General features: G+C 37.3%; 1 protein-coding gene across 8 annotated transcripts in view; it reads left to right on the top strand.

Annotated features, from left to right (window-relative positions):
• The window catches only part of OPHN1 (oligophrenin 1), an 838,177-nt gene that overhangs the window by 199,475 nt on the left and 613,869 nt on the right, over positions 1 to 24,833 (top strand). Inside the window, exon 1 of one of the 8 annotated variants that reach the window (XM_037821169.1) lies at positions 23,858 to 24,019. The exons of the other annotated variants lie outside the window; for them this stretch is intronic. Within the exon in view, the coding sequence (XP_037677097.1) occupies positions 23,923 to 24,019 (97 nt within the window). The 5' untranslated portion in view covers positions 23,858 to 23,922. Of the gene's footprint in view, positions 1 to 23,857; positions 24,020 to 24,833 lie in introns of those variants that run through there. 8 annotated transcript variants of the gene reach the window in all.

Below are 24,833 nucleotides of genomic sequence, written 5' to 3'. Positions count from 1 at the left end.
ATAATGCTCGTTTGTCACAGACTAATACTCATATGCTGCAATCCTCTCCACACTATGCTAGGAAATCCATGTAAAAGGCTTGTGTTTTCTTATAGGAAATCCAAACTCACTGAGCACTTACAATGTGCCAGGTACTAGAAGAGGGACAGCAAGGGACACACAGTACAAAAGGAAAAACAGAAACACCTCATTGAAGAGTTTATTTCTCCAGGGAATATGTTGCTGGGCAGGAAGCCTACACAGAGCTGAGTAACTGCTGACTTCTTAATTTTAAAAATGGAGGGAAAGCAGCAAGGAGGAAGCTCACATTAACTCAGGCTAAGCACTGGGCTAGGTACTTAAAAACCATTATCTCCTTTAGTCTTCCCCACCCTGAGAAATAGATATTGTTCATCCAAATTTACAGATAAGGAAACTAAGGTTCAAATAAGGTGAACTAACTTGACCAAGTCACAAAATATACAGGTATATTTGACTCATTCCACACAGCCAAATATAGCCCAGATGACCATGGGAAGAATAACACCCAGGAGGTTTATAAATAATCATGGAGCCTTACGAATAAAACCCAATTTTGTTAACCCACAGCTTCTCTAATGAAGAAAAAGAAAAAAATCAGATAGGCCTATGGCCCAAGTTCCAGCTCAGATACCAAAACACAGGGGGTGGAGGTTTTTACACAAATGATAAAGGGTAGGGCAACCTGTTCAGACAGCTGCTGAATCTAGTATTTGAAGAAGGCACAGGATCCAGAAACTTCAGTGACTTCTCCAGAACCAGATTAAGTTTTGTGGCCATTTTCTCCTCCACTTTCATTTTTGCATAATAGGTTTTTAGAAATGTAATTCATATATCATAAAATCTACCCTTTTAAAGTGAACAATTCACTTTAATACTCAGTGGTGTTTAGTATATTCACAAAGTTGTACAACTATTACAGTTATCTAATTCCAAAATATTTCCGTTACACCAAAAAAGACACTCTATTACATATTAGCAGTTACTTCCCAATACCATTTACGCCCAGACCCATGAAACCATGAACCTTCTTTCTGTCTCTATGGAAATTCTTATTTTAGACATTTCATACAAATGTAATCATATAATATGTAGCTTTTTGTGGCCGGCTTCTTTTACCAAGAATAATGTTTCCAAGTTTCATCCATGTACTTCATTACTGTTTATGACTGAATAATATTCAATTTTATGCATATACTACATTTTGTTTATCAGTTGATAGACATTTGAATTGCTTCCATTGGTTGGATATTATGAATAATGCTGCTATGAACATGTGTGTACAAGGTTTTGCCTGGACATAAATATTCAATACCTTTTGTGTATATATCTAGGACTAGAGTTGCCAAATCATGTTTATTCCATGTTCAAATTTTTGAGGACCTGTCAAACTGTTTTCCAAACTGTGTGAACCATTTTATATTCCCAACAGTAACATATAAGTGTTCTAATTTTCTCCACACCCATGCCAATACTTGCTATTTTCTTTTTTTTTTTTTTAATAGAGGCAAACCTCATTTTTTTGTGGCTTCACATTATTGCAAATTGGCTCTCTTACAAATTAAAGGTTTGGGGCAACCCTGTGTCAAGTAAATCTGTCTGCACCACTTTTCAAATAGCATGTGCTCAATTCATGTCTATGTGTAACATTTTAATTAAGTTATGTACATTTGTTTACACATACTGCTATTGCACACTAAATAGACTATAGTGTAGTGTTAACATAACTTTTATATGCACTGAGAAGCCAAAAAATTTGTGTGATTCACTGTATTGCGATTTTCACTTTATTGTGGTGTGATATTCACAGTATCTCTGAGGTATGCCTGTAGTGGCCATCCCAGTGGGTGTGAAACAGTATACCATTATAATTTTGATTTTCATTTCCCTAATAAGTAATTACATTCAGCATATTTCAATGTGCTAATTGGTGATCTCTGTATCTTCTTTTGGAGACTTGTCTGCTTAATTATTTTATCCATTTTTAAATTTAATTTGGTTTATTTATCTTTTCCTGTTGAGTTGCAAGAGTTCTTTATATACTCTTTTGTAACTATAGAAGCTGTGGCTTTAAAGAATAATCATGCATGAAACACAGGATTCTCATATACCACCAGACCACCAACACCTTGCATTGGTGTAGAACATTTGTTACAACTGATGATAGCACACTTTTATAATTGTACTATGAATTAAAGTACATGGTTTGACTTAGGATTCACTGTTTGTGTAGTGCAGTTCCATGGATTTTTAAAACAATTTTATTGTTACCATATATACATCCTAAAATTTCCCCTTTTAATCATATTCAGATATATATTTCAGTGTTGTTAATTTCATTCACGTTGTGCCACCATCACCACCATCTATTACCTAAACATTTCCATCATTCCAAATTGGATCCTTGTACATTTTAAGCTTTAACTTCCCATTCACTATCCCCACCTCATCCCCTGGTAACCTGTATTCTACAGTCTTACTCTATGAGTTTGCTTTTTCTAATTGTTTCAAATCAGTGAGATAAAATATTTGTCCTTTTGTGTCTGGCTTATTTCACTCAACATGAAATCTTCAAGGTTCATCCATGTTGTCACATGTTATCAGGACTTCATTATTCTTATAGATGAATAATATTCCACTATTATACAATGCAATGTATATACCATATTTTGTTCATCCATTCATCAGCAGATGGACACTTGGGTTGCTTCCATCTTTTGGCTACTGTAAATAGCGAGTGCTGCTAGGAACATTGGTGGGCAAATATGCTTGAGTCTCTGCTTTCAATTATTTTGGATATATATCTAGTAATGGGATTGCAGGGTCATATGGTAGTTATATACTTAGCTTTCTGAGGAATTGAAAAACTGTCTTCCATAGTGGCTGCACCACTTTACATTGCCACCAGAAATGAATGCATGTTCCTATTTCTCCACAATCTCTCCAACTCCTACACTTTTCCTTTTATTTATGGCAGCCATTCTAATGGGTGAGAAATGATGTCTCATTGTGGTTTTAATTTACATTTCTCTGTTAGCTAACGATGTTGAGCATCTTTTCATGTGCTTTCTGGTAATTTGTATATATTCTTTGGAGAGATGTCTGCTCAGGTCTTTACCCATTTTTTAATTGGGTTGTCTCTTTTTGTGGTTAAGTTGAAGGATTTCTTTACATATCCTGGATATTAAACCTTTACCGGACATGTGGTTTGCAAATATTTTCTCCCATTTTGTAGACTGTCATTTTACATTCCTGATAAAGTCCTTTGTACAAAAACTTTATAATTTGAACAAGGTCCAGTTTATCTATTTTTCTTTTGTTGCTTGTGCTTTGGGTATAAAGTCTAAGAAACCATTGCTTACCAAAAGGCCCTGAAAATGATTCCCTATGTTTTCTTCCAGGAGTCTGAGAGTTCTTGAACTTATATTTAGGTCCTTGATCCATGTTGAGTTGATTTTTGTATATGGTGTGAGGTAGGTGTCCTCCTTTTCTTAGAAAATGGAGACCCAATTTCCCAGCACCATTTCTTGAAGAGACTTTTTTTTCCCAATTGAGTGATCTTTGCCACCTTGTCAAAATTCAGTTGGCAGTAAATGGGAGGATTGATTTCTGAGCTCCCAATTTTATTTCATTGGTCTATATGCCTGTCCTTGATCTAGTACTATGCTATTTTGACTACTGTGGCTTTGTAATAATTTTTGAGGTTGGGAATTATGAGTCCCCCAACTTCATTGTTATTTTTCAAGAAGGCTTTATTCAGGGACCCTTATCCTTCCATATAAATTTGATGATTAGATTTTTCATTTCAGCAAAGAAGGTTCTTGGAATTTTTATTGGGATTGCACTAAATCTATACATTGCTTTGGATAGTACTGACAGCTTAATGATATTTAGTCTTCCAACCCATGAACACAGAATACCCTTCCATTTATTTAGGTCTTCATTGATTTCTTTTGGAAATGTTTTGTAGTTTTCTGTGTACAAGTCCTTTCTTCCTTGGTTGGATTTATTCCTAGATACTTGATTCTTTTAGGTGCTATTGTGAATGGAATTAATTTATTGATTTCATCTTCCAACTGATCATTGCATCATTCTGGTTGATCACTAGTAGTATACAGAAACACTACTAATATTGGAGTGTTGATCTTGTACTTCAACACTTTGCTGAAGTCATTTATTAGCTCTAGGAGCTTTGTTGTGGATTTTTCAGGATTTCTTGCATATAGGATCATATCATCTACAAATAGGGAAAGTTTTACTTCACCCATTCTGACTTGGATGCCTTTTATTTCTTTTTCTTGACTAATTGCTCTGGCAAGAACTTCCAGTACAATGTTGAGTGAGAGTGGTGACAGTGGGCATCCTAGTCTTGTTCCTTATCTTAGAGGGAAAGCTCTCAGTCTTTCACCATTAATTAGAATGTTAACTGTGGGCTTTTCATATATGCCCTTTATCTAGTTGAGGAAGTTTCCTTCTATTCCTAAGGTTCTAAGTGTTTTTATCCTGAAGGTGTGCTATATTTTGTAAAATGCCTTTTCTGCATCAATTGAGATGATCACATGACATTTTTTTCATTCTTTTAATGTGCTGTATTACATTAATTGATTTTTTTTATGCTGAACCAACCTTGCATACCAGAGATAAATCCCCCATGATCATGGTGTATATTTCTTTTAACATGCTCTTGACTTCAGCTTGCTAGTATTGTGTTGAGGATTTTTTACTTCAGTATTCATAACAGATACTGGACTGTCATTTTCTTTTCTTCTGTTATCTTTATCCAGTTGTGGTATAAGGATGATGTTCACATCACAATGAACTAAGGAGAGTTCCCTCATCTCAAATATTTTGGAGTTTGAGCAGAATTGGAGTTGTCTTCTTGGCATGTTTGGTAGAATTCCCCTCTGAAGCCATCTGGCCCTGGCCTTTTCTTTGTTGGGAGGTTTTCGATAACTGATTCAACCCCTTTGCTAGTTATTGTTTTTTTGAGATCTTCTATTTCTTCTCAAGTTAATGCAGATAGTTTGTATATTTCCAAGAATTTGTCCATTTCATCTAGGTTATCTAATTTATTGGTATACAGTTGTTCATAGTATCCTCTTACAGTCTTTTTTTTTATTTCAGTGGGGTCAGTAGTACTATTCCCCTTTTCATTTCTGATTTTAGTTATTTGTACCCTCTCATTTTTTTTCTTTGCCAGTCTAGCTAAAGATTTGTCAATTTTATTGCTCTTTTCAAAGAACCAACTGTTGGTTTTGTTGAATCTCTCTATTGTTTTTGTTTGTTTGTTTGTTTTCTATTTCATTTATCTCAACTAAAATCATTGTTATTTCCCTCCTTCTGCTTGCTTTGGCTTTAGTTTGCTCTTCTTTTTCTAGTTCTTACAGTTTTCAGGTTAGGTCTGTGATTTGAAGTCTCTCTTCTTTTTTGCTGTAAGAATTTAGAGCTAAAAATTTCCCTCACCTACTGCATTTGCTGCATCCCATAAAGTTTGGTATGTTGTATTTTCGTTTTCATTCACCTCAAGATATTTTCTAGTTTGGTTTCTGATTTCCTCTTTAAACAATTGGTTGTTAAAGAATGTGTTGTTTAATGCACACGTATTTGTGAATTTGCCCTTTCTCCCTCTTTATTGATTCCTAGTTTCATTCATTTGTGGTTGGAAAATACGCACTATATGATTTCAATATTTTTTAATTTGTTGACACTTGTTTTGTAACCCAACATGATGTCTATCCTAGAGAATGATTCTTGTACACTTGAGAAGAATGTGTGTTCTGTTTTTTTAGGTGAAGTGTTCTATATATGTCTGTTAGGTGTAGTTGGTTCAAGGTATGATTCAAGTCTTCCTTATTGATCTTCTGACTAGATGTTCTATTCATTATTGAGAGTGGTGTATTAAAGGCTCCTACTATTAATGTAGAACTGGCCATTTCTCCCTTCAAATCTGTCAGTATTTGCTTCATATATTTTGGGGCTTTACTGTTAGGTGCACAAATATTTATAATTGTTACATTTTCCTGTTGAATTGTCTCCTTTATCAGTATATAACAACCATCTCTGTCCCTTGTAAATGTGTTTTACTTAAAATTTATTTTATCTAATATTAGTATAGCCACCTCAGCTCCCTTTTGATTGCTACATGCATGCTACAAGTATATTTGAATTTAAGGTGAGTCTCTTGCAGAAAGCATATAGTTGGGTCATGTTTTCTTATCCATTCTGCCAATCTCTGTCTTTTGACTGGATTGTTTAATCCACTTTCATTTAAAGTCACTACTGATAATATGTGGATTTTCTATGCCATTTTGCTATTTAGCCTTTGTAAGTTGTATACTTTATCTTGTTCCTCACTTCCACTAATACCTAATTTTATATTCATTTGTTTGCTTTTTTGCTGTACCATATTGAGTTCCTTTCCATTTCAATCTGGATATATTTTCCATCCATTTTATTTGCGGTTTCATGGGATTAACACTTAACATCCTAAATATATAACAGTCATATTTGGTTTGATGCCAACTTAACTTCAAATAGCAGGCACTTATACTTTTCCTATACATCTTTGTCCCCACCACTTTTGTGTACTTGTTACCACTTAGATCTATGTTCATTGTATGTCCAAAAACCTAGATTTATCATTACTTCTTGTGCATTTGCACTTTTGCACCTGTAGGAAGAAAAAGTGGAGTTACATACCAAATACACTGCAATAATACTGGCATTTATAATTACCCAAATGGCCCAGGGACGGTATCAGGAATGGCATTAAGAGCTTCTCTGATGGCTCCCCAAAGCTGAGCTTTTCTGGCCTGCCCAGCAAATGCAGGCTTTTAGCTAACTGATCCCTGCAGCCTTGAGCAAGAGCAGCGTCTTTTAGGTGTTCATCGCAACTGCCCCTGTCAGGTGTGGATTGAAACAATAGCTGCCACTGCCCCTGTCCAGGGTGGGTTGAAGCAATGGCTGCCTCCACTCTTGTCTGGGGTGGATTGAAACAATAGTTGCCCTTAGAACCAGGCCCCCAGTGATCTAAATTTGCTAATCAAAAGCCATGATCAGTGATTAGCCATGTCCACCCTTGTTCTTAGGGAAGAAGATTTTTAAATTCTCTTTCTTCCAGTAGCAGTTACTCAGGGCTGCGACTCAACAATGGTCTCCCATCAGAGTGGGTGATGGGCACTAGCAGCAGCCATGCAGAGAAAGCAATTCACTGTTCTTTATTGTAATGTATCACCTTCCTCCTGTTCTTCCCTGGATGTTGCACAGTGTTCTTCTGGCCTCTGGACAGACAGTCCCTACCTGTTTAATCATTGTTTGTGTGGAAGGATTGAGTCTCGAAGCTCCCTACTTTGCCATCTTCCAACAGTCCCCCTCTTTATATAGTCTTAATTAGATTTATAAGTATTTTCTCTCCTTCTTTGGATTATCTTTTTACTTTCCTGAAACTGTCCTTAGGAGACAACATTTTATCTATTACTTCTTTTATGGTTTTTGACTTTGGAGACATATCTAATCCAAGGTCATAAATATTCATGCTTAGATTTTCTTCTATGATTTTTATAGCTTTAGCTCTCTCAGGTCTTTGATCCATTTTGAATTAATTTTTGAATATGGTGTGATATAGGGGTCCAACTTCATTATTTTGCATGTGGATATCCAGTTGTCTCCATACCGTTTGTTCAAAAGACTATTCTTTCCCCATTGAATTGCTTTGTCATTGTTGTCAAAAAGCAATAGCCCATAAATGTAAGGGTTTATTTCTGGACTCTCAATTATATTCCATTGATGTATATTTCTCTCCTCAATGTCAGCACCACACTATCTTGATTGCATAGCTTCTAAGTAAGTTTTGAAATCAAGAAGTGTGAATGCTCTAACTGTTCTTCTTTTTCAAGATTGTTTTAGGTATTCTGTGTGTTTTGCACTTCTATATGAATGTTAGGATGAGCTTTTCAATTTCTGCAAAGAAGCCAGATGGAATTTTGAACGGGAATGCATTTAATCAATATATCAACTTGGGGAGTCTTGTCATCTTAACAATATTAACTCTTCCAATCCAGGAACATGAGATATTTTCCATTTACTTAGGTCTTCCTAATTTCTTTCAATGGTATTTTGTAGTTTTCAGTATACAACTCTTGTAGTTCTTTTGTTAAATTTATTCCTAAGTATTTTATTTTTGAAGCCATTTTAAATGGGATTTTCTTAATTTAATTTTCAGATTATTTATTAATAGTGTATAAAAATACAGTTGCATTTTGTATATTGATATTGCATCCTGAAACCTGCTGAACTCATTGAGCTCTAATAGTTGTGTGCATGTATGTGTTCTTTAGGATTTTCTATATGTATGATAATGTCCTCTGCAAATAGAAATAATTTTACTACCTTTCTGAAACTGACACCTTTTTTTTCTTGGCTAATTGGTTAAGAACCCTGAGCACAATGCTGATAGAAGTGGCGAGAGTAGGTACCTTTCTTTTATTCCTGAACTTAGGGGGAGCGCTTTCTGTCTTTTACCATTAAGTATGGTCTTAGCTATGAGTTTTACACAGATGTCCTCTATCAGCTTGAGGATGTTCCCTGGAATTCCTAGTGTGTTGAATGTTTTTATCATGAAAGGGTTTTGGATTTTGTCAATGCTTTTTCTGTATCCATTGAGATATTCATGTGGTTTTGTCCTTCATTCTATTAATATGGTTATTACATTGATTAGTCAGCAGATGTTAAGCTAGCTTTCTATTGCTGGGGTAAATCTCAGTTGGTCATAGTATACAATTCTTTGTGTATATTGTTGGATTTAATTTGCAAGCATTTGGTCGAGAATTTTTCCATTTATATTCGTAAGAGATGTTGGTCTGTAGTTTTGTTTTCTTGTGATGTTTTTGATTTTTATACCTAAATAATAATTTCCTCATAGGATGAGTTGGGAGTTCTTCCCTCCTCCTCTCTATTTTTTGGAGGTGTTTGTGAAGGTTTGGTGTTAATTTCTCTTTAAATATTTGAGAGAATTCAGCAATGAATCCACCTGGGTCCTGAGCTTTTCTTTTTGGGAAATTTTACTAATTCAATGCCTTTACTTATTAAAGGTATATTCAGATTTTCTGTTTCTTCTTGAGTCTATTACATTTAATTCTACTGCTGTTGACCAGAGATGCTTACATCAGCCTACAACCTGTGAATCATCCCAACATGGGTTAAAAGGAAGAAATTTCATTTCACGGTCAATTTGACTCCAAGAACCCAATATAGAGGAGACTCTAATCAAGAGTCATTTTCAATCCTCAGGACAAAATGCTTCATCAAGGAATGATATGGCAAAATGTTAATATAGTACATCTGGGTATCCTGGAGACGAGGGATAGATTAGAGTTCTCTATGGGATGCGTATTGTTTTTGAAACTGTCTTGTAAGTTTGAAAGTATTTCAAAATAAAATGTGAGGAGGCGGGGCAAGATGGCAGACTGGTGAGCTGTATATTTTAGTTACTCCTCCAGGAAAGTAGGTAGAAAGCCAGAACTGCGTGGACTGGACACCACAGAGCAATCTGACTTTGGGCATACTTCATACAACACTCATGAAAACGTGGAACTGATGAGATCAGCGAAATCTGTAAGTTTTTGCAGCCAGGGGTCCCGCATCCCTCACTGCCAGGCTCAGTCCCGTGGGAGGAGGGGCTGTCAGCTCCGGGAAGGAGAAGGGAGAACTGCAGTGGCAGCCCTTATCGGAAACTCATTCTACTGATCTAAACTCCAACCATAGATAGACGGAGACCGGACACCAGAGAATCTGAGAGCAGCCAGCCCAGCAGAGAGGAGACAGGCATAGAAAAAAAACAACACGAAAAACTCCAAAATAAAAGCGGAGGATTTTTGAAGTTCTGGTGAACATAGAAAGGGGAAGGGCAGAGCTCAGGCCCTGAGGCGCATATACAAATCCCGAAGAAAAGCTGATCTCTCTGCCCTGTGGACCTTTCCTTAATGGCCCTGGCTGCTTTGCTGTTAGCATTTCAATAATGCATTAGATCGCTGAGGGCAGCCCTTTTTTTTTAATCCCTTTTTCTTTTTCTAAAACAATTACTCTAAGAAGTCCAATACAGAAAGCTTCAAAGACTTGCAATTTGGGTAGGTCAAGTCAGGAGCAGAACTAAGAGAGGTCTGAGACAAAAGGCAATAATCCAGTGGCTGAGAAAATTCACTAAACACCACAACTTCCCAAGAAAAGGGGGGTGACCGCTCACAGCCATCATCCTGGTGGACAGGAAACACTCCTGCCCATTGCCAGCCCCATAGCCCAGAGCTGCCCCAGACAACCCAGTGTGACGGAAGCGCTTCAAATAACAGGCACACACCACAAAACTGGGCATGGATATTAGCCTTCCCTGCAATCTCAGCTGATTATCCCAGAGTTGGGAAGGTGAAGCAGTGTGAATTAACAAAGCCCCATTCAGCCATCATTTCAGCAGACTGGGAGCCTCCCTACACAGCCCAGCATCCCAGAACTGCCCTGGGGGGACAGCACTCACCTATGACATAGCATAGTCATCCCTCAACAGAGGACCCGAGATGCACAGCCTGGAAGAGGGGCCCACTTGCAAGTCTCAGGAGCCATGCGCCAATACCAAGGACTTGTGGGTCAGTGGCAGAGACAAACTGTGGCAGGACTGAACTGAAGGATTAGACTATTGCAGCAGCTTTAAAACTCTAGGATCACCAGGGAGATTTGATTGTTAGAGCCACCCCCCGTCCCTGACTGCCCAGAAACACGCCCCATATACAGGGCAGGCAACACCAACTACACACGCAAGCTTGGTACACCAATTGGACCCCACAAGACTCACTCCCCCACTCACCAAAAAGGCTAAACAGGGAAGAACTGGATTGTGGAGAACAGGTGGCTCGTGGATGCCACCTGCTGGTTAGTTAGAGAAAGTGTACTCCACGAAGCTGTACATCTGATACATTACACATAAGGACTTCAATTGGTCTACAAATCCTAAAAGAACCCTATCAAGTTCAGCAAATGCCACGAGGCCAAAAACAACAGAAAATTATAAAGCATATGAAAAAACCAGACGATATGGATAACCCAAGCCCAAGCACCCAAATCAAAAGACCAGAAGAGACACAGCACCTACAGCAGCTACTCAAAGAACTAAAGATGAACAATGAGACCATAGTACGGGATATAAAGGACATCAAGAAGACCCTAGAAGAGCATAAAGAAGACATTGCAAGACTAAATAAAAAAATGGATGATCTTATGGAAATTAAAGAAACTGTTGACCAAATTGAAAAGATTCTGGACACTCATAGTAGAAGACTAGAGGAAGCTGAACAACGAATCAGTGACCTGGAAGATGACAGAATGGAAAATGAAAGCATAAAAGAAAGAATGAGGAAAAAAATTGAAAAAATGGAAACGGACCTCAGGGATATGATAGATAATATGAAAAGTCCGAATATAAGACTCATTGGTGTCCCAGAAGGGGAAGAAAAGGGTAAAGGTCTAGGAAGAGTATTCAAAGAAATTGTTGGGGAAAACTTCCCAAATCTTCTAAACAACATAAATACACAAATCATAAATGCTCAGCGAACTCCAAATAGAATAAATCCAAATAAACCCACTCCGAGACATATTCTGATCACACTGTCAAACACAGAAGAGAAGGAGCAAGTTCTGAAAGCAGCAAGAGAAAAGCAATTGACCACATACAAAGGAAAGAGCATAAGACTAAGTAGTGACTACTCAGCAGCCACCATGGAGGCGAGAAGGCAGTGGCACGATATATTTAAAATTCTGAGTGAGAAAAATTTCCAGCCAAGAATACTTTATCCAGCAAAGCTCTCCTTCAAATTTGAGGGAGAGCTTAAATTTTTCACAGACAAACAAATGCTGAGAGAATTTGCTAACAAGAGACCTGCCCTACTGGAGATACTAAAGGGAGCCCTACAGACAGAGAAACAAAGACAGGACAGAGAGACTTGGAGAAAGGTTCAGTACTAAAGAGATTCGGTATGGGTACAATAAAGGATATTAATAGACAGAGGGGAAAAATATGACAAACATAAACCAAAGGATAAGATGGCCGATTCAAGAAATGCCTTCAGGGTTATAACGTTGAATGTAAATGGATTAAACTCCCCAATTAAAAGATATAGATTCGCAGAATGGATCAAAAAAAATGAACCATCAATATGTTGCATACAAGAGACTCATCTTAGACACAGGGACACAAAGAAACTAAAAGTGTAAGGATGGAAAAAAATATTTCATGCAAGCTACAGCCAAAAGAAAGCAGGTGTAGCAATATTAATCTCAGATAAAATAGACTTTAAATGCAGGGAGGTTTTGAGAGTCAAAGAAGGCCACTACATACTAATAAAAGGGGCAATTCAACAAGAAGAAATAACAATCGTAAATGTCTATGCACCCAATCAAGGTGCCACAAAATACATGAGAGAAACACTGGCAAAACTAAAGGAAGCAATTGATGTTTCCACAATAATTGTGGGAGACTTCAACACATCACTCTCTCCTAGATCAACCAGACAGAAGACCAATAAGGAAACTGAAAACCTATACAATCTGATAAATGAATTAGATTTAACAGACATATACAGGACATTACATCCGAAATCACCAGGATACACATACTTTTCTAGTGCTCACGGAACTTTCTCCAGAATAGATCACATGCTGGGACATAAAACAAGCCTCAATAAATTTAAAAAGATTGAAATTATTCAAAGCACATTCTCTGACCACAATGGAATACAATTAGAAGTCAATAACCATCAGAGACTTAGAAAATTCACAAATACCTGGAGGTTAAACAACACACTCCTAAACAATCAGTGGGTTAAAGAAGAAATAGCAAGAGAAATTGCTAAATATATAGAGACGAATGAAAATGAGAACACAACATACCAAAACCTATGGGATGCAGCAAAAGCAGTGCTAAGGGGGAAATTTATAGCACTAAACGCATATATGAAAAGGAAGAAAGAGCCAAAATCAAAGAACTAATGAATCAACTGAAGACGCTAGAAAATGAACAGCAAACCAATCCTAAACCAAGTGGAAGAAAAGAAATAACAAGGATTAAAGCAGAAATAAATGACATAGAGAAGAAAAAAAGAATAGAGAGGATAAATATCACCAAAAGTTGGTTCTTTGAGAAGATCAACAAGATTGACAAGCCCCTAGCTAGACTGACAAAATCAAAAAGAGAGAAGACCCATATAAACAAAATAATGAATGAAAAAGGTGACTAAACTGCAGATCCTGAAGAAATTGAAAAAATTATAAGAGGATATTATGAACAACTGTATGGCAACAAACTGGATAATGTGGAAGAAATGGACAATTTCCTGGAAACATATGAACAACCTAGACTGAACAGAGAAGAAATAGAAGACCTCAACCAACCCATCACAAGCAAAGAGATCCAATCAGTCATCAAAAATCTTTCCACAAATAAATGCCCAGGGCCAGATGGCTTCACAGGGGAATTCTACCAAACTTTCCAGAAAGAACTGACACCAATCTTACTCAAACTCTTTCAAAACATTGAAGAAAAGGGAACACTATCTAACTCATTTCATGAAGCTAACATCAATGTAATACCAAAAGCAGGCAAAGATGCTACAAAAAAGGAAAACTACTGGCCAATTTCCCTAATGAATATAGATGCAAAAATCCTCAACAAAATACTTGCAAATTGAATCCAAAGACACGTTAAAAAAATCATACACCATGACCAAGTGGGGTTCATTCCAGGCATGCAAGGATGGTTCAACATAAGAAAATCAATCAATGTATTACAACACATTAAGAAGTCAAAAGGGAAAAATCAATTGATCATCTCAATAGATGCTGAAAAAGCATTTGACAAAATCCAACATCCCTTTTTGATAAAAACACTTCAAAAGGTAGGAATTGAAGGAAACTTCCTCAACATGATAAAGAGCATATATGAAAAACCCACAGCCAGCATAGTACTCAATGGTGAGAGAATGAAAGCCTTCCTTCTAAGATCAGGAACAAGACAAGGATGCCCGCTGTCACCACTGTTATTCAACATTGTGCTGGAAGTGCTAGCCAGGGCAATCCGGCAAGACAAAAAAATAAAAGGCATCCAAATTGGAAAAGAAGAAGTAAAACTGTCATTGTTTGCAGATGATATGATCTTATATCTAGAAAACCCTGAGAAATCGACGATACAGCTACTAGAGCTAATAAACAAATTTAGCAAAGTAGCTGGATACAAGATTAATGCACATAAGTCAGTAATGTTTCTATATGCTGGAAATGAACAAACTGAAGAGACACTCAAGAAAAAGATACCATTTTCTATAGCAACTAAAAAAATCAAGGACCTAGGAATAAACTTAACCAAAGATGTAAAACACCTATACAAAGAAAACTACATAACTCTACTAAAAGAAATAGAAGGAGACCTTAAAAGATGGAAAAATATTCCATGTTCATGGATAGGAAGGCTAAATGTCATTAACATGTCAATTCTACCCAAACTCATCTACAGATTGAATGCAATCCCAATCAAAATTCCAACAACCTACTTTGCAGACTTGGAAAAGCTAGTTATCAAATTTATTTGGAAAGGGAAGATGCCTCGAATTGCTAAAGACACTCTAAAAAAGAAAAACAAAGTGGGAGTACTTACACTCCCTGACTTTGAAGCTTATTATAAAGCCACAGTTGCCAAAACAGCATGGTACTGGCACAAAGATAGACATATAGATCAATGGAATCGAATTGAGAATTCAGAGATAGACCCTAAGATCTATGGCCAACTGATCTTTGATAAGTTCCCCAAAGTCACTGAACTGAGTCATAATGGTCTTTTCAGTAAATGGGGCTGGGAGAGTTGGATATCCATATCCAAAAGAATGAAAGAGAACCCCTACCTCACCCCGTTCACAAAAATTAACTCAAAATGGACCAAAGATCTCAATATAAAAGAAAGTACCATAAAACTCCTAGAAGATAATGTAGGAAAACATCTTCAAGACCTTGTATTAGGCGGCCACTTCCTAGACTTTACACCCAAAGCACAAGCAACAAAAGAGAAAATAGATAAATGGGAACTCCTCAAGCTTAGAAGTTTCTGCACCTCAAAGGAATTTCTCAAAAAGGTAAAGAGGCAGCCAACTCAATGGGAAAAAATTTTTGGAAACCATGTATCTGACAAAAGACTGATATCTTGCATGTATAAAGAAATCCTACAACTCAATGACAATAGTACAGACAGCCCAATTATAAAATGTGCAAAAGATATGAAAAGATAGTTCTCTGAAGAGGAAATACAAATGGCCAAGAAACACATGAAAAAATGTTCAGCTTCACTAGCTATTAGAGAGATGCAAATTAAGACCACAATGAGATACCATCTAACACCGGTTAGAATGGCTGCCATTAAACAAACAGGAAACTACAAATGCTGGAGGGGATGTGGAGAAATTGGAACTCTTATTCATTGTTGGTGGGACTGTATAATGGTTCAGCCACTCTGGAAGTCAGTCTGGTAGTTCCTTAGAAAACTAGATATAGAGTTACCATTCGATCCAGCGATTGCACTTCTCGGTATATACGTGGAAGGTCGGAAAGCAGTGACACGAACAGATATCTGCACGCCAATGTTCATAACAGCATTATTCACAATTGCCAAGAGATGGAAACAACCCAAATGTCCTTCAACAGATGAGTGGATAAATAAAATGTGGTATATACACACGATGGAATACTACGCGGGAGTAAGAAGCAACGATCTCGTGAAACATATGACAAGATGGATGAACCTTGAAGACATAATGCTGAGCGAAATAAGCCAGGCACAAAAAGAGAAATATTATATGCTACCACTAATGTGAACTTTGAAAAATGTAAAACAAATGGTTTATATTGTAGAATGTAGGGGAACTAGCAATAGAGAGCAATTAAGGAAGGGGGAACAATAATCCAAGAAGAACAGATAAGCTATTTAACGTTCTGGGGATGCCCAGGAATGACTATGGTCTGTTAATTTCTGATGGATATAGTAGGAACAAGTTCACAGAAATGTTGCTGTATTAGGTAACTTTCTTGGGGTAAAGTAGGAACATGTTGGAAGTTAAGCAGTTATCTTAGGTTAGTTGTCTTTTTCTTAGTCCCTTGTTATGGTCTGTTTGAAATGTTCTTTTATTGTATGTTTGTTTTCTTTTTAACTTTTTTTTCATACAGTTGATTTAAAAAAGAAGCGAAAGTTAAAAAAAAAAAAGAAAAACAAGGAAAAAAAGATATAGTGCCCCCTTGAGGAGCCTGTGGAGAATGCAGGGGTATTCGCCTACCCCACCTCGATGGTTGCTAACATGACCACAGACATAGGGGACTGGTGGTTTGATGGGTTGAGCCCTCTACCATAGGTTTTACCCTTGGGAAGACGGATCCTGCAAAGGAGAGGCTAGTCCTCCCTATAATTGTGCCTAAGAGCCTCCTCCCGAATGCCTCTTTGTTGCTCAGATGTGGCCCTCTCTGTCTAGCTAAGCCAACTTGAAAGCTGAAATCACTGCCCTCACCCCTTCGTGGGATCAGACACCCAGGGGAGTGAATCTCCCTGGCAACGTGGAATATGACTCCCGGGGAGGAATGTAGACCTGGCATCATGGGACGGAGAACATCTTTTTGACGAAAAGGGGGATGTGCAAGGAAATGAAATAAGCTTCAGCAGCAGAGAGATTCCAAAAGGAGCCGAGAGGTCACTCTGGTGGGCACTCTTATGCATGTTTAGAAAACTCTTTTTAGGTTCTAAAGAATTGGGGTAGCTGGTGGTGGATACCTGAAACTATCAAACTACAACCCAGAACCCATGAATCTCCAAGACAATTGTATAAAAATGTAGCTTATGAGGGGTGACAATGGGATTGGGAAAGCCATAAGGACCACACTCTACTTTGTCTAGTTTATGGATGGATGAGTAGAAAAATAGGGGAAGGAAACAAACAGAGAAAGGTACCCAGTGTTCTTTTTTACTTCAATTGCTCTTTTTCACTCTAATTATTATTCTTGTTATTTTTGTGTGTGTGCTAATGAAGGTGTCAGGGTTTGATTTAGGTGATGAATGTACAACTATGTAATGGTACTGTGAACAATCGAAAGTGCGATTTGTTTTTGTATGACTGCGGGGTATGTGAATATATCTGAATAAAACGAAGATTAAAAAAAAAGAAATAAAAAAATTTGTTTTCCATCTTCTATTGCTTCTATTTTTCAGCCATTTGTTTTCTGTCCTATTTAGTTATATTGTTCTATACATGAAATAGGAACCTGAGGGCTGAGAAATAGCATTCAGGAGTTAGGAACTGAGCTATCAAAATCTCGGTCCTGTTTCTATGATATCCAGTGAATGAAAAATATATCGCAACTTTTACCTATCCAGCTAAAGTGATGAGCATATACTGATCATAGTTGAAGCTGGGTGCTGGATCCAAAGTATATATTATACTCTTTATTTTGTATATATTTGAATTGTTTTAATAAAAGTATGCAATTATTGAAGTAAAAAAAAAGAAAAAATGTCTTCTGAAAGTATTTATCATATACCAGGTACTGTGCTAAGGAAATCATGGTTGCACTCAATGAATCAATGACTTCGTATTCTACCACTTTTATTTTGGTGTTTAATTTTTTTAATTTAAATATCTTTAATTTATTATAAAATTGATATGCTTTAATTCGACAAGTATACTGGATTTTAATAACTTTTTGTTTTATTAAAAATATGTTATCATTACAGAAAAGTTAGAAAAAATAATAGGAAAAATGAAACAAAAAGAAGTATCCCATACAAAGATGATCACTGTTAATATTGTGGCATGTTTCATTCTGGATTATCTGTCTGTGCATCTATTAGATCTTTTTCTTTAGCCGTTTGTGCATGTACTTATATGTGTGTGTGTGTGTGTGTGTGTATACATGGCACATGAGCATGTATATCTGTGTAGATGCATAGCTGGCTCATATTTCTATATATCTGTGTATGCATATGAGCAAACAAGTATTTATTCATTTATTCAACAAACATTGAGTTCCTGTTATGTTCCAGGTGTTAGCTAGACACTGGGTATCCTATAGTGAACAAGATAGACTCTGTTTCTGTATTCATGGAGCTTATGCTTCCATGGGGGTAGACAGAAGGGGAAGAAGGACACAGAAAGATAAAATAATTTCAGGTTGTGATAAGGGCTGTGAAAGAAATCAACAGGTGCTAAAATAAAGAACAGCAGCAGGCAGCTGCTTTAGATAAGCTGGTCAAGAGGACCTCTGAGAAGGTAACTTTTTTAAGCTGAGATCTAAAAGAAGAGAAAATGCAGCAATGAAAAGAAATCTAGTGTCTTTAGGTACTAGGGATGGAAGAGACAAGTGGCAGGACATCATGTCCAATAGGAAGGCATAGGACCTATGGCACGGTAATGAGTTTGGATTTTAGTCTAAGTACAATGGAAAGCCACTGAAGGGTGTTAAGCAGGGTATGCCATGAGCCGATTTGTGTTCTATGGAAAATGACTTGGAAGAGATCAAGAGTGGAAATGAGGAAACCGGTTAGGAGGCTACTCCAGTGCTCTAGTCAAAATAGTCAAAAGAATATGTTGGTCTGGGTTGGGTGGTGGTAGTAGAAATAGAACATGGCTGGATTAGGGATATATTTGGAGGCAAAAGTGACAGGAATCCATGGATTGGATTGTGATGTGAGTGAAGGAGAAATTCGGGATTATTCTTTAGTTTCTGGCTTGAGTGACTGAGGAGGTCATTTTCTGAGATGAGGAAGCTTGGAAGAGAAACCGGAAGGAGTGTGTGTATGTGTGGTAGTATACATACCATACACATTTATATATATGTAGTATATGTACATGCATGTTTACATAGTTTTGTGTGTGTGTGTGTATATACACACACACACACACACATAAATAGTTCATGTTTACGTGAAGATGTGTACATACATATCTGTCTATATATATAGTGTGTGTTTGTGTGTACATGTTTATATGTGCTCACTCGTTTGCTTTTTAGAAAGAATAGGGCAATTTTTACTGCTACCTATTACACTTTAACTTTTCTTGCACTGAGTGTTATTTTTTTGAAGTTTTGTAATTTGATGGAGGGGAATGATATTTAATTTTTAATGGGTATTTGATCTCCAGTGAGATTGAATATTTTGAACATTTAAAAAATATTTCATTGATCGTTTGCTTATCCTCTTCTGTACCCCCCAAACATTTCTAATATGAAAATCTGTTTAGACTCATTGGATATTTTAGCATTATGTCATTCATCATTGAGATACAGAATTTTACTTCAATCAGTTATCCATTTACTTATCCATTCATTCAACAAATATTTGTTGAGCACCTACTATGTGCCAGTGCTGAGGATATAGAGAGAAAGGGCACAGTCCATTCCCATACTGTCCAAATTATGAGTGACTTTGTATGCTACCTGAACAGGATCTGGATGAAAAAATTTGTTAGTAGTCCTCATTTTCTGAAACTGAGTCCAGTATAAATGTTTAACCTAGTTTGAGAATAGCTGTGCATGGACTTGTTTGCATCATTGCTTTTAACACTATGCTGGATAAATACTGTGTGGCGTTTCATTTCTATGCTATTTCCTTTATTTTATTAATGAGAAGGTATTGGTGATAGTTATTTTTACGTGTTTTCCCTAGGTCCTGGCCTTTCTTCACAGCCTCTTCATTTCCAATAGCCTGACTGTAGAGCTCACACAGGATTTCCTCCCATACAAACAGCAGCTCCAGCTCAGTTTGCAAAATGTGAGTTTGCATGTGGATTTCTCCTCCTTTCTCTCTATTCCAATTGGATTTCAGCCCCAGTAACCTTATCATAACTACTATGATAACTCTTCCAACTTGACCTCCGAATTCTAGGTTATCGCATTTCAGCCAGTTTGTCAGGACACACTGTTGTATATCATAAATATTTCGCTGAATTGAGCCATTCTTGATCCTCCAGTTTCAACTTTTCCTTCTTTTAGAGGCCAACTGCTGTCCAAGCTCGCCATTCCAGCCACTGACACATACATCTATCCAATAGTTATTAAGTGCTGTTAATTTGTGTCTCTAAGTTCAGAATCCTGCTATGGGCTTGTTTAGGTACAGGTCTTACACTGCTTCCTTTCTGTTCCAGTTTGCTAATGCTGCTGTTCTGCAAAACACCAGAAATGGATTGGCTTCTATAAAGGGGGTTTATTTGGTTAAAAGTTGCAGGCCACAAAGTGTCCAAGGTAAGGCATCAACAATTGGGTACCTTCACCGAAGGATGGCCAATGGTGTCCGGAAAATGTCTGTTAGCTGGGAAGGCATGTGGCTGGTGTCTGCTTGCTCCCAGGTTGCGTTTCAGAATGGCATTCTCCAAAATGTCAGTGTTAGCTTCCAATGGCTGTCTTCAAAATATGTCTCTCAGCTGCAGCTCTCTTCAGGATGTCACTCTCAGTTGCTCTCTGTATCTGGGCCTGTGTGGCTCTTTTTAAAATACTTCAGTGATCCAATAAAGACCCACCCTGAATGAGTGGAGCAACACCTCCATAGAAATAATCCAATGAAAGTTCTCGTCCACAGTTGATTGAGTCACATCTCCATGGAAACACTGAACTAATATGTTCCAACCTAATCAACACTCATATGTCTGCCCCCACAAGATGCATTAAAGAATATAGCTTTTTCTGGGGGACATAATATATACAAACCAGCACACCTCCTGAATAGTTCAAGGCTCTCTCACTGTGGATTTTGAATGCCCATTTTCCACTTTCTTTCTTTTCCTTTTCTCACAAGTTATTAGAGTCAAATAAAGTATTTTTAAAGGCATTACTCACCATCCTTCCCATGCTGGTTCTTATAAGTGAGTATAGACACAGCCTTGTCATTCTTGTCAAGTAGGTCTTTTTACTCAGTCATTTATTTAACCCACATTTTTTTTTAATTCTGTTTTATTGAGATATATTCACATACCTTACAGTCATCCACAGTATAAATCAATTGTTCACAGTACCATCATATTGTTGTGCATTCATCAGCAAAATAAATTTTTGAACATTTTCGTTACTCTAAAAAATAAAATAAAATAAAAAATAAAAAATAAATCAAGAATAAAAATACAAGAAGAACACCCCAAACATCACACCCCTCATCTCCCCTATTATTCATTTACTTTTTGTTCCCATTTTTCCACTCATCCATCCATACACTGGATAAAGGGAGTGTGAGCCACAAGGTTTTCACAATCACACAGTCATATTGTGTAAGCTACATAGTTATGCAGTCATCTTCAAAAATCAAGGCTACTGGGTTGCAGTTCAACAGTTTCAGGTATTTCCTTCTTGTTATTCCAATACACTAAAAACTAAAAAGGTATATCCATATAGCATATAAGAATACCCTCCAGAAGGACCTCTTGACTCCATTTGAAATCTCTCATCCACTGAAACTTTGTTTCATTTCTCTTCCCCCTTTTGGTCAAGAAGTCTTTCTCAATCCCACGATGCCCGGTCCAGGTTCATCCCCAGGAGACATGTCCCACATTGCCAGGGAGATTTACACCCCTGGGAATCATGTCCCTCATGGGGGGGTGGGGGGCAGTGAGTATACCTGCTAAGTTGGCTTAGAGAGAGAGGCTACATCTGAGCAAAAGATGAGGTGTTCTGGGGGTGACTCCTAGGCACAATTATAAGTAGGCTTAGCCTCTCCTTTGCAATAACAAGCTTCATAAGGCAAGCCCCAAGATCGGGGGCTTGACCTTCTTAATTGGTAGTCCCCAATGCTTGTGAGAATATTGGTAATTCCCCAGGTGGGAAAGTTTAGTATTTCCACATTTTCCACCAGTCCCTCAGAGGGCTTTGCAAATACTTTTTTTTTTTTTTTCCAAATACATTTTTATTCTCTGCCCAAATTTCTTTGCGTTATTTGGGGGTTTCACACTAACCTGCACAAACCAACTAGATCTCACTCCTTATTCGAAGTTCCAAGTATTTATGGTATTTGAGTAAATTGACCATACAAGTTTATTTAACCCACATTTAAGGATATTTTATGGGTACAATGAACCTATATTCTGTCCCAGGCATTGTGAATTGCACTGGACATCCAGTAATGAAGGCATATAAGTTTTTCTGTCTCTGAAAGAATGTGCAGTCCCTCAGAGGACAAAGGTGTAAACAGATAAATCCTAATCCCTTATGATAAGTGCTAGAATAGAAAAAAGACCAAAATTTTTTTAAGAAGCACAGTGGATGGAACAATTGACTGCTTAGTATATAGTCAGAGAAGGCATCACTGAAATGTTGCATTTGGACTGGGTCTTACATTGTATGGTATTTATAAATGTATTGTTAGAAATAAGGTTAGTAAGTAGTGGTGGAAATAAGCCTCTCTTGTTTAGGAGGATCCTGTCTTTCGATTGTGTTCTTTTCCCTTTCTTCTTGATCCTGTAAATCCTCCTCCAACCAATTTAGTCACTTGAATCTTCTTCCGAATATATAAATTGACAAGTAAAGTTTATCAACAAGCCTGTGTATGTACACATATGGTTTACTTATTTATAGGATCATCAAGAGAGTGAGCCCAACCAGATAGGGCAGCCCAGATCACCTTTTTCAATGGCATCATGTTTGCTACCTTGAAACTAAACACTAAGAGGTCTATCTCTAGTGATTCTCATATCCAAATTTCAAGCTGTGTCTTGCCATTGTGTTTTAGTTGTGTAGTTTTTGATAAATTCCTTTTTACCATTAGTTTTTGTTTTTCATGATCATAAAAACTTAACTCATCCACCGGATTATCTTCAAGGAGAACATCCTCTCATATATTTTATTCTAATGCCAGGATTTAATTTAGGGTCAAGTATTCAGTAGCTATACTTGAGGCACAACTTAGAAGTTGCCATGAGACTATTATCTATGGGAACTGTATCAGTCAGGGTAGTCCAAAGAAACAGAGCCAGTAGGATAATTGTGTGTGTGTGTGTGTGTGTGTGTGTGTGTGTGTGTGTGTGTGTGTGTGTGTACAGAGAGGAAGAGAAATTAAGAATTTTATTTTGAGGAATTAGCTTATGTGATGGTGGGAGTTAGAACATCCAAATCTGTAGGCTAGGGCAGGCCAGCAGGCTGGAAACTCAGACAGAAGTTGATGTTGTAGTCCTGATCCCTAAATCCATAGGGCAGGCAAGAGGGTTGCCATCTCAAGAAGGATTTTACGCTGCAGTCTTGAGAAAAAATGTCTTCTCTGGGAAACCTCAGTTTTTGTTAAATCTTTCAACTGATTGGATAATGCCCATCCACATTGTTAAGGGTAATTGCTTTTATTTAAAGTCAACCCATCAAAGATGTTAGCCACAGCTGTAAAATATCTTCACAGCAACACCTAGATTAGTATTTAACTAAATAGCTGAGTAGTATAGTTTAGCCAAATTGACACATAAAACTAACCATTATGGGAACCTTTGAACAGTCACCCTTTTTGTAAAGTTGGGGTCAGTCTGGTGCTCAGAATTCTGTGAGTTCTTATTTGTTGGAGGCTTAAGTAATTCCTATTTAAAAAAAAATCCCAGTCGAGTTTTATGGGTATATTGCTATTTATATTTCTGTTTCCCTTCCAGGCTTTAGTACTGTTAAACGATATAAAATTGTCTCCTAGTCACTATGCCCTTCAGCATTTTTTTTTTTTTTTTTTTTTTTTGCTATGTTTTGGTACACGATATAAGTAGAGAAAGCTCTGCACTGGGTCTCTGACCAAATTAATACTTATTAATATTAATGATGATGATGATAATGATTTTGATGATAATGTCTTGACAGACAAGAAATCATTTCTCCAGTACCTGGGAAGAGATGGAAGAACTTAAGAGGAGGATGAAAGAAGCTCCTCAGACTTGCAAACTGCCAGGACAGCCAACCATTGAAGGCTACCTCTATATGCAAGAGAAATGTGTGTGGGAGCACAGGGGTACACACTGGGTTCCAGTAGGCAGGCATCTACAGCCATTTGGCCTCTCCTTACTCCAGCCGCCCATATTGCTCACAGAACCCTGAGAACTACAGCTACTTGGAGAGCAGGCTGGGAAGAGTGAAAATTAAAAAGAAGGAGAAACTGGAAGAGGGACTAAGGATTTATCCTACAAAGTCTCTGGGATGATAAGACCTAAAGTATTTTTTCTGAGATTCAAAATTGGGATTGTTAATAGTTTAACCACTATGATAACTCTTTGACTGGGATAAAAAGGAAAGTGAGAGAAAGGAGGTAGAGAAATAATTTTTATTATACCTACTATGAGCCAGGTATGGTGCTAAGTGCTTTAAATACACTGTCTCATTTAATTCTTGAAACCACTTTATAATACTCATTTTATGTATGAGGCCACTGAGGCACAGAGAGGATAGGTCACCAGTTGAAAGTCATCCAACTAACAAGCGGCAGGCCTAAGATTAATTTCAGGTTTGTGAGATGCCAAAAACTATGCTCCTACCAATATAACCTATACCTCCCACTCCCTGAGGATCACATTCTTGTTCTTAAAGCCCTTAATGATCACCATAATTTCGGTGGGCAAGACATACTAGTATTGGTTTTTCATTGCTAACAAAGGAAAATGGGTTAACTTGTCCAGTCACCGAATATTGCAGAAGATTCAAACCTCCCTACCTCCTAAATAACATTACACAAACCTTTACATGCTATTTGATTATTCTTTTGAACTGCAACCCAATGCCCTCGAAACCTTTTGATTTCAGTCCTTGCCCAG

This window comes from Choloepus didactylus, chromosome X, assembly GCF_015220235.1.
Source record: "Choloepus didactylus isolate mChoDid1 chromosome X, mChoDid1.pri, whole genome shotgun sequence".
NCBI classification, from domain to species: Eukaryota; Metazoa; Chordata; class Mammalia; order Pilosa; family Megalonychidae; genus Choloepus; species Choloepus didactylus.
The sequence above is the reverse complement of the archived record's forward strand: the minus strand, read 5'-3'. Positions and strand labels throughout refer to the sequence as shown.